Here is a 15,218-nt window from a genome sequence, read left to right as displayed (position 1 = left end):
ATTCTTTCATCTTTTGTTGTTTTTAGTCTTCCAACATTTTTTGTAATCTCTTTGCGGTCTTAACCTTTTTATCTCCCTTTCTGTCATTTCTTTTTGCTGTCACCTCCCTGCTGTTCTTTAGTCATTGTCTTCCGCACATTTCTCTTTTATTGTCTTTTAGTTTCTTTCCTATTTGTAAAGCACCTTATAACCCTGTTTTGAAAAGTGCTATGTAAATAAAGATTATTATTATTATTATTATTATCAATGATTGAGAAAAACGTAGAGTGCACAATGACATAAGCAGCAACAAGCTGCACAAATCGATTAAAACAACAGCATTTGAAGGTTTATAACATGAGATGTCATACTGATTAACTGAGAGACAGATCGCCCACATAGAGATGCAGAGCAAGAGCAGACCGAACACTAGTTTATTGATCTTACATGGTGATCGTATGCTGGGCAGAAATGAAGAAAAAAGCTATAAATGGTTGGCAAACATACTTATGAGGCAGTAAATATACCTAGCATGTGAAGAGGCTACTGCAAATTGGGCATGTCTTTAAAATATATGGCTACAATTTAGGGTTACAAAATTCTGGGAACTTTCAAAAGGTGGAAACTTTCCATGGGAATTAACAGAAATAAACAAGGAACTTACTAAATTGAAGGTTGGCTCTTAATAGGGAACTAAAACAAAGTTGGGCAAAATATATTTTAGCATAATCCTGACTAAAACAACCAGATTTCATGAAGTACAGTTGAATATCTATGCTATTCCTCAAATCACATGCACATAGCACACTGCTTACTGCAGGGCTATTGAGACCACGCCCCCTACATGCACTTTTTATTTGCATGTTGAATGGGACTTTTTTGGAGGGAGAGGGGCTCTTTTCATTTAACATTTTTAATGGGACTTTTTTTGTTGCATTTTTGTTAATTTTTTAATAGGTTGGGTCGGGGGATGAGTAATATTTAACTCAACATTCATATTTTGGTCTACAATGAAAAAATTGATTGTTCAATATAATATTAACACTTGATGAAGTTCCACTTACAAATAAATCTGTTTTAATTGCATTATTTTGGATGGATGTCTGCTTATAAATAAACAAATATTTATGCTTGGATAAGATACTTTTCCATTCAATTCCCATTAATTCCCATAATTTCCAATTTGGAATATTTCCCAAATTCCCCAGCTTAACTTCCCATGGAAATGTACCAAAAATTTACCGGAAATGTTCAACCCCTTTGTAACCCTACTACAATTTTATCACCAGAGATATTCATTACAATGAAATTATAATGCAACACAATATCTGATCAGATTCTGTGATTAGACTGATTAGTTTCACCGTCTATGCGATCATCATGAAGAGAGCATTATTTTGTCTTTCTTTGGATCAGCCAATCACAGCATTTAAAAGAAAGTGTCATACTTAGTAACTTAGTAAGGGTCAACCTGCTTCCTCCCTGAAGCCTCTTACACATTGACCTCTTCAACAGTGCTGAAAATAAGTTCGGCCATCACTGTGCTTTTGTATTGACACATTGTAAACCAAAACCATGCTCTATTGGTGTCCCAGTGTGTTGAGTTCACGTCACAGTACAGCGTTGCAGGAGTGCAAGAGGAACAGCTTGTAAACACACAGGGCGTCGCATAAACACATGCACATGTTACATCCTGGCGGCTCCAATGCTACACGACACGTTGGTACCATTTGTCCTCCATTCCAGTCTGTAGTACTACCTCCTGGGTTTAATAACTGCCACCAATACATTTTCATATGCCAATTTAGATATCACCTCAACCCTATAAGATTTCATACAGATAACACTCTGCATCTTATAACAGAAAGAAGTGAAGACAGTCACAGCTGATTAGGAAGATGAACAGTGATATCTTTACTATAATTTGAATGTTCAGTAATGGGCGAGGGAGAAGGAGGTTTGCCTGAGGGCCTACCAGATAAACATGCAATATATAGTTATTTCTCTGAGCTCCTCCCCCTCCGGCTGATATTGTACATTAGCCAGGAAATGTAAGATGTTACCAAACAGATGAAGACAAAAGATCCCTAGAATGAATCGGCTGATTCTCTTAATCCCTTCCTGTTCCAATACAATTGTGCTATTGTAAGCAGCACACACGTATGCACGGATCCACAAGAAGACATGAATGCAAGAGAAGAAGAGGAGGATTTCAGTCATTGTCAGTGTGTTTATGTTGTAATTACATAATTATGTGAGGATTGAAATGGAAACTAACAATGGGTTCAATCGCAGTTCAGGGCCATACCTCCATCCTGCTCCATCAGGTCTTTTTCTCAGTATAAGGAGTCTGACACATTGTTGAAAAAACAGTGTGCGAGTATCATTTTCAGAGAAACACAAATGCAGCCTGCATTTATCTCCTTGCGTCTGTCCTCCCTTTACCCGTCATCTCATTTTCTCTCCCACATCTCCCTCTTTCTGCTTTTCCCTTGTTTCCCACTCAGAGCTGGCACTTTTAACACCTCCACTGAGGTTTCTGTGAGCACACAGAAGGCTTCTATAGGCTACAACCTTTTAAGCTAAGAAGAGACAGCCATCTCTGAGGTTATTTCAGATCTGGTGGTCCCAAGGAGGAAGAAGAAAGCACCGGCTGAAATGGGTAATAGTTGCAGAAAATGTCAAGTTCCCTCCCTTTCCCAAGTCAGCATGACTCAGTAAAACAACATTTAGCATAGATTTGAGGAATTGCAGTCGTAGAAAAAGAGTCCGCTAATGGATTTGTTCTTTTCTGCAGTACTTGTGAACTTCTACAGTGATTCCTGGAACTGAGTCAAGCAGTTGATTAAAAAGGATCATAACAGACGTTCGGTCAAAAGCTTTACGATAATCTTTTCCTCCACGGCTTTGGGAGTCAACAAACCAAAATGTGATCTAATTAGAAGAAATTGGGGATAGTTCTTAAGTCACCAACTTTCCCTTCCCTGAGGCTGCAGTGTTCCGTATTGTTGTCCTGCCCCGGTCCAAAGCCACATGACCCGCTGCCAAGAGCCGGAAAAGTCCAATAATGTTTGGAATTCCCTTATCCGCTATGCATGACTCCAATTACAGCCGATAGGTCTGCGAGGAAAACTTTCTACTGATTGAAGCACCTTGGCAACAAAAAGGTAGGAGGGTGAAAGGAGGAGGAGGGGGGTATTGTGTGAGACATAGGGGACCAGGTATAAACATGCCCATGCACACACAGGCATGCACACTCACAACAATGTTTAGTTACGCTCATGTCATTCAGTTGAACATGATTTGCAAAATGCACACACACAGAGAAGATGGGAAAAAAAGCAGTGTGTAACTGGGTGAAACCTGAGAGCACTGACCACTGCTGCGCCATCACTTTCCTGCAGGAAAGAACAGAAAAAAAGTAAGAGGAAAAGAAAGGAAAGGAGGTCTCTGCCAAGTAACACATCCACGAGGCCCTGCAAATGGTCTGTGCCCAATTAGGCCCCATTCATACAGTCGCCAAATAGCTCTGGGATGGGATACAGAAATACTTTGGCTCAGCCTTCATAGCCAACCTCAGTCACTTCTGATGGGAGTAGAGATTCCTTAGTGTCAGTCTTAATTTAGTAGTAATCAGAAGCTTTAGACATAAAGATAATCCTCTCCTTAAGCAGGTATTAACAGACGCTATCTTTCTTTTTAATTTCCTACTTCTCCTTTCACACCATGATTTAAAAGAAATAAAATATGCCAAGTGCCTTCGATTACAATCAGCGTAAGGCCAAAGGAGAGAGAGGCACAGGAAGGCAGGACTTGCTTGGGACAGAAAGCCACAGTGGAGAGGAGAAGAATGCATTTGGTTGGTGGCTTGGTCAGCCTTAAAAATAGCAGGGAGGCTGGAGGCTGGAGACTGGAGGTCGGAGGGGAGCTGAAGAATCGGGGAAACCAGCAGGAGGAGGAAAAGGAAGAAGAGGTTTTGCATATAAAACCAATCATGCTCCTCCACTGTCTCCACATTGCCAGCAAATCCAGGCACTTGTGACTCTAAGCACAGAACATATCAACCTTTTGAGACTTTACCAAGAATGCATAAAGCTCTTAAAGGAAACTTAAAGCTCTTGGGAATGACTGCTAAGGTGTCAAACAATTGTGTCGTGTGTGCTTGGTCTTAGTATGTGATTATGTAGAGATTGTTTATGCATCCTGCATGAATGTGTGCTTCTATCTGTGTGTTTACAGTCATGGTAGAGAAGTGAAAAAAAAAAAGAGTAAGGGATTTGGCTGTGTAGCATGTATGACAGCTAGCAGCAGGCTAGAATTAAGCTAGCCTGTAATTAGAATCAGCCATTTGGAAACCTCTGCACCAGTGACTCATACGTTCTGTCTAAAAACTGCCGCACAGCCACCGCCAACGATACTTCATTCAAGCCAGCAAGCACCCAGTTCCCATCCCACATGGTCGTTACAGACAGGCACATAACCTGTAAGTAGCCTGTCTGCTCACGTCATTGCAGCGCTGTCACATTTTTTACTACTCATATCATATCAGGGCAGCTAAAGGTAGAGCTGGGCGATATTGAAAATGATGTTATCTCGATACAATATTTCATATCAGTCAATATCAATAATTATCACGATAAATATCAAATCATTATTTCATTTACGTTTAAAGGGAGGTTTTCGGTCCTGAGTGAGAGTTGAAGAAATCAGACAGTTGGTTAGCTTGTGTCTGGATTTAGTTTTCTGATAAGCTTCTTGAGTCCATCATTTCTGACAGAGCTAACAAGAAGCAGGTCTTAAGTGCAGAGCTGGTAGGTTTTGAGTTCTCTTCAGTGCTGCTGTTGCTCGTTTCATCTGTGTTTACATTCCACTCTGAATGTCTTTTAACTTTCACTATGATAATGTTTTGGTGTTTTCTTACAGCTGAGTGAGACATGAGTTGACGTAGTGCAAAACACAAACGATGTGCTGAGGATCGGTTTTGAATCAGTCATGATCATATGGTCGTGAATCAGCAGCACTCGTGCATGTGAGCGGGGGCGTCGTTTTGGAGGAGCTCCAATGGGAGGGGGGGAGTCCCAAGGAAATGCTACATTCAAATTCATGCTAGTTTTCTGTGGCTCCCTGCAGCCTCGTCACAAACACTGCTGTGCACCCCTTTTACTGTCTGGTCAATTCTTTATGTATCCTAAAGACACAGGCCTGGTCTCATTGTATCTGTAGCAAACTAAGCTGGTTGCTTCTCCAGCTTTTCCGGTTTAAATTTGTAGGCACTTCACTCTTTTTCTCGATTATCTCTTAAACCTTCAAAAGCTTATTCACGACATGTTCTGACAACGCACACAAGCACCACACATTACACAATAATGACAAATGGCCAAGCTAAGACTTGTCGCCAAAATCCCATTATCTTGCTTCACTTGTGACCCAGTAGCTGTTGTGAGTAATCTGTAATAGTAAGGGAAAAGAAAATGGAAAAAAAGGAGCTGAAGCCATGGCTGCGAAAATATCCGGAATGCCAAGAGTTGGAGGTGACTAACATTCCCGGTTGACAGTCTCCTGTGGGATACCAAGTGTTTTTGTGTGTGTGGCAATAGAACAAAAAGACAGGTGAATCATTTTAGGGGTTATAATCATAGACTGCATGATAAATGTAGTATCCGTGTTTTTGAAGCCAATCGTCGTCGGGAGCCATACTGGAAATGCTGAACACAACCTAACTCATGTCGAGCTAATGTGAGGTAAAGAGGCGGGAACAGCTACAGTGTTCCCGCCTGTCAATCAAGTCAGCTGTTCCTCTCATAATGGAAAACTTGTAATCTTAATATCTTTGAAACTGCCGCGTTATGAAAAAATTCACATCCCGTACAGTGTGTGCCGATGGAGAAATGAGCTATCCAGACTACACTCGTTTTTGTACCAGGCTGTAAACGTGTTTATTTCTGCTGTAAAAATCATCTTTTTTTAATTGGTGTGTATGTGGTTTCTGGTACTTGAGTCAGCCTCAAGCGGATCCTCGATGAACTGCAGTTTTTGATACTATTGCATGTGCTTCAATTCTTGCGGCCGGAGGTTGCCGCTTGGTTATAATGAGAATTATCCTAAAAAGTTGTCTCTCATGGGCTGTGAAAAATATTCAGTCCACAAGCATTGATCACTGAAAACCACATCACCACATCACCACTATGTTACACAAATCCAGGTAGTGTCAAAATGAATGCTACAAAAGACCCACTTATTTCCATGATAGCTGTATAACATAAGAAATGACAGCTATTGTAGAAAAGGCCAGGAGACATGATATAATTTAAATAAAGGTACAGTATAACACAAAAGCCTTTAAAGTGTTTGAGAGAATGGAAATAGAGGGCTTAAAGGAGAAGTTTAAACTCTAACTTTTCACCGTGTGGGGTGGGAGATAATTTCTGATTATAACTAAAGAAAAGCTACATGTTGGGTTGAACAAGCACAGTTCTAATGTATTGAATTCAGAGCTTAGAAAGCTGTGGAAGAGGGTCTTCAGTTGTAAAAACTTCCGTTTAGTGCAAGAAAGACTTAATAAAAGCTTTATTTACATACTAGTGGCAACCTAGTACGTTTTTCTGTTCACTCTAAAGGAAATGTTTCCACCATAAATCTAAAATCAAACCCTCAATACTATAAGAGAGGAATTATCTTGAAGCAACTGCTGTTACTCACCATCTACTGCCTGTCTGAGCATCTGAAGTTTCCTCTGTTTCTCTTTAATCCTGTCGTAAGCTCCAGGGAGGCCTGAGCCTACAGACAGCGCTGAGTGGTGATGAGGCTTCCTGCTCTTCAGTCCAGCAAACTCAGAGTAGCGACCGTCCCTCTCCCGGGCAGACGACAAGGGCGATTTGCGCCTGCCCATGGAGTGGGTGCTTATAGCGCTGCTGCCCCTCCGCGCATCCTCCAAAGCCCCGAACCGAAGAGCTTCTGGGTCAATGTAAGCCAAGTCCACAGAGGAGGCCCAGTTCTTCCTGGCCTGACTGGGGACCAGGTCCCCGCCGTGGAAGGGTAGAGACCTCCGATCCAGTTCCACAGGCCGGCCCTTCTGCTGGGGGTGGAGGGGGTGGAGGTAGGGGTAAGATAGCTGGTGCTGTAGTGAAGGGGGTCTGGAGTAAAGGTCTGTGGGAGAGTCAGAGTTGGGTAGGGAATACTGTAGGGCGGCCCCGTCATCCCCTTTTAACAGTTCCTGGATGGGTAGGGAGCCCATGGAGCGGCTGAGGCCCCGGTTAAGAGATGTCTGCTCCTGAGTTCGGGCACGGTAGCGCTCAAGAACTCTGGGGGCGGCACTCCTGCCTGAGAGCAAAACAGAACCAGAGTGTTACCACGATTAATCTGATAGTGAATGGATACCTGTGATTTTTTTTTATTCTAATACAGACAGTGTGAAAGAAAACTGTAAGAATTACACATTATATAGCTTCACTAAGGCTGGTTCATACTTCTGCGTCAACCCTACGCAGCAATGGTCAATGCGGACATGAGCACTACATACTTGTGCGTTGATGTGTCTGTGACGCACAGCAATACTACCCCGAAACCCTTGAGGGCAGTGTGGTCTCTGTGATAGTCAGGTCGCCTGTTTCTGGTCCCCGTTACTTCTTCTGTTTACTTTTTTACAGCGATTCAGAACGTATTATGTTAATGTAGAGCTGATATATGTTGCTGTTTATCATACAGCACTGATTACAGGGAAGAATAGAGAGGACAGGTCGGAGACGATGAAATACACAGGCAATGTGCAGGGATCCCAGAAGTGCTCTGACCAATCACAGGGCTGCTTGCGGTCCTCGTTGATTCGACACAAAGGCTGTTTTCGAAACTGCTTTCTATACTTGCAGTACGTACTGATTTGGCCAAAATTCAGTATGTAGTATGCAGTATGTGAACAAGAGCAAAATCTGCAGTATGCCAAAACTACTCTGATGTCTACTGATTCGGGAAAATTTCTCAGTATGCATCCGACGAGTCTCCCTCGCGTACTGTTTCCCACAATGCACAGCGCTAATATTACGCTTCTTTTTTTTTTTTGAAGAGGGGCACTCAGTTTTTAGGTGCTGTGAAAATCATCAAATTCCATATAAACCACTTCTTAATTTTTCTAATCATAAGTGGATGCTAAAGAAGCAGTTACGCTTTCAGCTTTGCCATTGTTTACTTCTGCTTTCCGAAACCGGAAATCCAGTGATGCCTGACCCAGCATCCTGCAAAACAGATCAAACAGGTCATACTACATACTTTCTTCAAACATAATATGGAGTAAGCAGTACATACTGCATACTACATTTCTAGGTAGTATGTAGCAGGCTGTTTCGAAAACAGCTGTTGCTACATTATGGAGGACATGTGCGTTGGCTACAAGGACCAACGGAGAGACCAACAAGGATTTCCATGTCAATCCAAACTGTCATCCATTTCTAATATTGTCAAAATAACACAATACAGCGCTGTCATCTACAGACTTCCCCTCCTCTGCACTGATACCCTAGCTTGGCCTCACACACTGAGCACCTGCAGGGGCCCCTCTCCTCAAAGATGTGTTGCAGACAAGCAGCTACAAAAAATGAATAATTGGGGAGGCACAGAGGATGTCCTCAGATTCCCTGCTCTGTTATAATAGGAGATGTAGAGCACAAGATATCATGATTGACAACCCTGTTGCTGCTTACATAACATCTAGTAATCTAGTGCAAGATCAAAGCTACACTTAGCTCATTTCCTTCTTAATTCCACCTTGTGTTCTAGTTTCGGATATTTTTATCAAGCCTGAGGTTTTTTTTGTTTCCTCTGTTGTTATTGGCTGGATAAAATGGCCCTGAATGGGAATTAGTAGCTGCAATAGAAAGTTTCTGTTAAACATCCCCAGGAAGGAAATGTAGCAGCCATTAAAAGGCACATAACACAAATTGATTTGTAAAGTAAACCTATTATAGCCCAAGGAAAAGAGAATTAAGAAACATGGCATGCTGCAGCTGACCTTATGACGTATCGACAATTCTGCTGAGAGTCGATTTTACTCTGTTGCCAATTTCCCCCTGATCATTAAAAACCAACAATAGCAGTTACTGTGCGGCAATAATCAACTATTTCAGGCATGGAGCCCATCTTTCCCTGTGTCTTTCTATAAATGGAACAATGGATGTTTCTTTCTTCAGCTGTGCATGTTTGACTTCCCAGACAAGCCGTATATAGGCCGTGTTAGTGACAGCTCTGTGTGCGTGTGCGAAAGCAACTCAAGGGGAAGAGATGCAGAAATGAGGGAGCAGAGGGAGACATAAAGTCCTGTAAAAAAAAACAAAACCCTGCATGTGGTGGTTTAATCTACAAAGCATATGCTTGATCTTTACAGGGAAATACATCAAAGACGGAGAGAGAGGCTGTCTTCTGGGAAGTCAGGGAATCACACAAGGACTAGATTGAGCCAAAAGCTAAAAAAAAAAAAGAAGATTTTTCTCCACAGGATGTCTTCTATTTTTCAAAGAAGTCTATTGTTTTTTAGTGAAAACTTGTCTGGCAAAACTGCGAATGGACAGCAGCATAAAAAAGAGACAATGAGTGAGTCTCCTTTAATTAAGAAATTACAACTTGGGACTTTGTCGAAGTCACAGATTTACAACTTACAATTCCTTCCCTGGAATACAGGCGGCAGAGAGGAAAGCTGCTCCTTGAGAAGACAGGCGCATCACTAACACTCTTTGCATGTACTTTCCCTAGGGCTGGCTGGTGCTCAACCCAGGGAAACAAAGCACTAATACAAATAGCAGACGGGCAGCCTCACTGGTGATTCCAAAATATGCATCTTTAATCAATGCCATGCCGTGCTTACATAATCGGTACAACGAAGACATGTTTGTACTCCGCTTTCCTTTCCATGAGCTGGAAAAATGCCGGAGCGCTCTCTGAGAAACCACTGGGAAGATTTGGTCATATTTTCCTGAATTAAATTCGATTCGAGGTTTGCTGTGTGTTGTTCCTCGTGTACTTTCGATTCTTACCCGCATACTTAAAAAGTGAGGATGTGAGTGATGGAGAGCTTCAAAACCAGGGAAGACATTTAGAGCTGACCTTCTTTTACGAAAAGTTACATAATTATAAACACGGCCTAACTTTTGAGCAGTCAGTTTCTCATAACCACAGTTTATCACTCTGGAATAAGAAACACTCTCATGACCCAGCGATAAAACACAGCTCTGGTCACTCCCTGTTAAATATATGTGTATATATAAGCACAGCTCATCTTACCCGAGGGCAAACCTTTACCCCTCAGACGCTCCCGAATCTCCTTACTCCGCTCCGGAAGAGACTCTCTATCAGTCAGCAGACCGTCCAGCTGAGAGAAGAAGAGGGAAGGGAAGAAAAACAAAGAGCCGGAGGTTAAAAAAGAAAAGCAAAACACAGCAAGGAGGGGAAAAAAACAGAAGTTAGAGGGCTATACCTCCTGAGAGTCATCCAATCGGAAATTACTTTCTATCAACAGGAGCCTCATTATCTGTTGTGTAATTCAACAAGCCCACTGTGCTTTCTAAGAGCAGGGAACAGTCTTTTAACGCATAATTATTTATGAAATACACGCTTTTGAAGAAACCACAAACATGAGAAGTATTCAGAATATGATATTGACCCAGATTAAAGAGAAACAGCTTACCTGGGAAAGGCTGCCCAGCACCAACCGAACCAGTTTCCTGATATAGGAGAAGGGAGGGTCACCAGTGGAGTTTCGAACGTGTTTGCTGCAGATGTCCAGCACCGTGCGCAGCGACATTCGACTCAATGTAACATCATCACACATGTTGAGAAGCAGGCTGTTCAGGTGCTCCCCCAGCTTCATCGGCTACAGAACAAAACAGACATGAGACAGTTAGGCAGCTATCTTACAAACAGCACAGAGAAGAGGTTTTTCACCTACAAACCTAAGCATGGGACATGCTTTTCTGCTATCAAGGTCTTTTTATTGTTTCTCTTTAACATTATATACCAGACCGGCACATATATGTCCCGTTAATCATCAATAATCCATCATCATCTTTCATTTCGCTACATGGCAGCTACTTTGTGACCTTGCACTATGTTCCTGTCTTCCTGGGTCATTATTTAAGATTCAAACCCACAAACTGAATTTAAACATCCCATATTTGAATCACTTGAGTGTGTTTCTTATACTGTGTGTGCTCATAAAAGCCTGGTGCAATTTTATTATGCAATACCTTACCTTACGATCGATTCATAAAATAGAAGTGTAGAAATGTACATAGTGTATATTTCTGTAATATTGCTGTATTTTATTTTGTTTAATCTTATTGATTTCATTTAATTTAATTTAATTTTATCATATTTAATTATATTTTGTCTTTTTCTATTTTATTTTGTTTTTATCTTATTTTATTTTTATTTTGTTTTATATTTTTTTATCTTATTTTATTTTAATTTTATCTTATTTTAATTTCTCTTTTTTTTTCTTTTTCCATAATTGTTATTATTATTATTATTACTAAATTTTTAACTATGCAAGTACATTGTTACATTCTCCTGTCCTGTGCTGTAAGCTGCCTGAAAAAAAAAAAGGAATTTCCCCCAGTGGGTGATGAATATGAAGTATTATCCATAATCTATAGCCGTATATTCAGAAATGGAAAGCAAATAAAACATACATCCAAATTTTACAGGAATTGGTTTGCACTGTCATGCTGTCAGAGTCCTTATCCCTGACAAAAGGAAAAAATGGTTACGGAATCATATGAAATTTCAAGGCTGAACCTCTGACGTATATCTCATCTTCCAGTTTAAGATGACACATGACGTCCCTGATCCAGTGGCTATATATTATTGGAATAAGGTCTTTCCATTTGAACAAAATCAGACTCATGACCAGTAGAGAACAGAAGGCCAACAGGCTGCTTTAAACGTACTGAGAGGAGCATTGAAGTGCAGAGATATGAATGCATGGAGGACCAGACTGTCTCCTGAGGATTTTGCAGATACAAACACATTCCAGAGTGCATATCTTGAATCTTTTCCTCTTCAGACATGATAGTAGGATGACAGAGATGTCATTCAAATGAAGGAGTTCCAAATGAGATTGATCATGTATGCCTTGAATGAAGGTATGAAGCATTTTCGGCTGCTGGAATACCAGAACCTACACGAGTTGCAATGTTTAAAACAACTCTCTGGGGCTGTAATCATCAAATTACAGATACTGGTAATCCCTTACTAAAATACACTTTGGGTGTGGCTGATTCTAAAAAACTATGATATTAACTGTGTCAATTTTGTATATGCATTCCAAGTTTGAAGGTTAAACAAGTCAAGTCCCATAAGAATCTTCAGGAGTTAAAAAAAATGTTACTTTTAATTAATTACTCAAACAAATAGGGGTTGAAATCTGAATCCCTTATTCCTGCCTATTTGTTTCTGCACTCTATGAGATACCTGATGTGAGCATTAAGACAGATGACTTAAGATGATAAACACATTTTAAGTCATCATCTTGAGCCTCTAATACTAAGTTTAATAAAGGCTCTAGTCGTGGAATCAAGTATCCTTAGTGAAGGTTTACCTGACTTTGGGGGATCTCATAGTCTGCTCCCCAGAACAAGGTCATCCCCAGAGAGAACATGTGCATCTGTGGAAAAAGAAAACAGTGCTTTGAGTTCATACACTGTGTAACACCTTATCTAATCTTGCTTTTTCAGAACAGAATTATGCACAAAACCCCCAGGACATGACTAAAGTCGAATGTTTAGATTTCCTTTCATTCAGATAAAGTGGAATCTAAAATAAACTACCCTGTGTGAAGGACGACAGACAGACTCAAGCTCAACAACTGCTAAAGTGTAATAAAAGTTGAACTGATTCTTATTTGGAAAGGAAAAGGGCAGGGGCTTTACGCCTAAATCCAAAAACCCTTTTTCCATTTCCCTCTCCTTATTACTCTGCGCTCACTGTTTGGGAGAGAAATCACTTCCCCTGAATGTTGGGCTTGGTAGAGGAAAGACTAATTCAGGGATTGCCAAAGAATGCAACATAGCCTTCAAGGTCTTTCAGGAACAAACTTAAAGACACACTCAGGAAATATGGAAAATATCAAAAAATTCCCCCATTTACTTTTACAGCAAAACACCACTCCAAATGTTGAAAAGACGAGGGGAAAATCATGGCACTCGCAGCTGACGTGTGTTTACCCACAGTCTCTTGATAATGGGAGAAGCAGATTATATTCTTCTACACTGAAATAACTCAGCTGGCTTGAGAGGCGGGACCCACGGCTGGAAAACTGACTCAGCACAAAAGTGTGTTGAGGTCTGTGGGACCTTGCCAGGACGGGAATCCAGTCATGCAAGATTTTTAACTCTGCTAGCAGACGAAAAAGAGGGGGCGTGGTACAGTGCGTTAGGAAAACAAGTTGTCGTGCATGGCAGGAGGTATTATGTTAGCTAACAAGTTCCCTTCAGAGCTTCAAGGTATGGTTGTGTTTCTCCAGAGTGTTGTGGTGATGTGTTACTCAAGCAGAGACACCTTGTTGCCCTGTCACAACAACAGTGGTTTTTACACCACATGTACTGACCTACTTTATTGGCTGTAGTTGGAGTCAAAAATAAACATGTGTAGCAGATCATCACCATGAAACAAAACTGTTATTAAAGAAAAAATCTGACATGTTTAATCAAAAGCCATCGACAGGATTTCGCTGAAAAAGTATGAGCAGTAACTTAAGTTTCTGGAAAAGGTGATAAAAAAAATCAGGATGAGGATGGGAGAGTAAACAATCAGTGAGGTTCTGTAAAAAACTAGGTGATATCAAGGCGTTATACCTTCTCTATGTCACAGACAGACAGGGAGACTCCTCCCAGAACCTCTGGAGCTGTGAAGGCCCTCAGGTCCTGCTGGGTGACATACTCGTCTGCGAAGGAGATGTTGCCAGAGGGCATGAGCAGGAGGGACCAGGGGGAGATGATGAAGCCCATGGCTGTAGGGTCTGAAGAGGGAAACACACAATTAAAACACTGGAGATAAAATCAGGAACAAAAACAGGAAATAAACATAGTGTAGCCTCTGTTATTTAACTTCACACAGAGCTAATGTGAAGTGCGAGACTGAAATCAGCATTTAAGTTTAGTCTGAGCATTTATCTGCAACCGTATCCAACCACAGAGGATGTTTCTCGCTAAGACTCTTATGGAAACTCAAGAAGATTGAAGTAAACAAAAACACATGTTGCTTTCTTAGCCTGCGAGAAAATAACTGTCGGGGCATAGAAGCAGAAAGGAATGGCTACACAACGTAATTCTCCTCTTCCTACAAAGCCACAGCCAGCGCTATGGTCAGAGAGCGTTTTAAAAATATACAAAGGAATGTTTTAGCAGCGCTGCAAAATTCTTTTCTTTTCACTGATCCCTCACTCAGGAGAGGAGGAGAGGAGGAGGAACAGAGGAACTGGACTTGAGGCACCAAATATCTGCTTTCAAAAGCTGGAATTTACTAAGTAAATATAGGTTTCCTGTTTGAAAAGTCATGTGACCATTTTGAGATGTTGTACAAAAGACAGAGTTAGTAGGTGTATCCCAGATTATAATGTCTGTGCCAGTTAGGTGATAATAGAGCTGAGCAGATGTGCATGACTCAGTTTGGGGAAATTTCTTTCTTGACTAGGGCTGGGCGATAATTCGATAACGATAAATATACTGTGAATTTTTACCAATATGATTATAACAAAGATGCGATAAAATTCGATATATTAAAACCTGTAATTAGTAGGGCCCTATGAAATCTGTTTTATTTTTTTCAAAATTTCATTTTTTTTCCATTTTAACTTTTTAGAATTCCATTCTTTACCCTTTACCCTTATTTTACCACCATATAGTGTGTGCTTTTTGTGTCAGTGAATAAAATGTCCGTCAATGAAATGCAAAAATCCTTACATTTATCGATGCAACACATCATTGCATAATTTTGGCCAGTACTGTAAGTCAAAACATAATGTTGTAACATAACAATGTGCCAATAAGTGCATATAATTTCACATGGTTTCAAGTAAAATAAATAACTAAATGTAAACACAAGTCCATTTCAGTTGTTTTGTTCATTTCAGCTCATCATAAGTGATTGCCTTAGGACAAGTATTCTTATAGTAGGACTAGCTAGTCCTAGTGAGGTACCATCTCTCTCCATTAAGGTTTCCCACCGCCCAGTGTCATCACAAGAAGAAGGAACGTTTG

At 40.8% G+C, this 15,218-nt stretch overlaps 1 protein-coding gene across 6 annotated transcripts in view; it reads right to left on the bottom strand.

Moving 5' to 3' along the window:
* ptpn13 (protein tyrosine phosphatase non-receptor type 13) overlaps positions 1–15,218 on the bottom strand; it is a 58,803-nt gene that overhangs the window by 28,652 nt on the left and 14,933 nt on the right. For all 6 annotated transcript variants that reach the window (XM_034709191.1, XM_034709190.1, XM_034709192.1 and 3 more), the window contains exons 3-7: positions 13,815–13,978; positions 12,560–12,625; positions 10,649–10,834; positions 10,246–10,333; positions 6,679–7,299 (exon numbers count right to left, since the gene is read on the bottom strand). In XM_034709191.1, the coding sequence (XP_034565082.1) occupies positions 6,679–7,299; positions 10,246–10,333; positions 10,649–10,834; positions 12,560–12,625; positions 13,815–13,978 (1,125 nt within the window). The remainder of the gene's footprint in view (positions 1–6,678; positions 7,300–10,245; positions 10,334–10,648; positions 10,835–12,559; positions 12,626–13,814; positions 13,979–15,218) is intronic.

The sequence above is a fragment of the Notolabrus celidotus genome, chromosome 19 (assembly GCF_009762535.1).
Source record: "Notolabrus celidotus isolate fNotCel1 chromosome 19, fNotCel1.pri, whole genome shotgun sequence".
Classification (NCBI taxonomy): Eukaryota; Metazoa; Chordata; class Actinopteri; order Labriformes; family Labridae; genus Notolabrus; species Notolabrus celidotus.
Note: the sequence above shows the minus strand (reverse complement) of the source record. Positions and strands in the feature narration are given on the sequence as shown.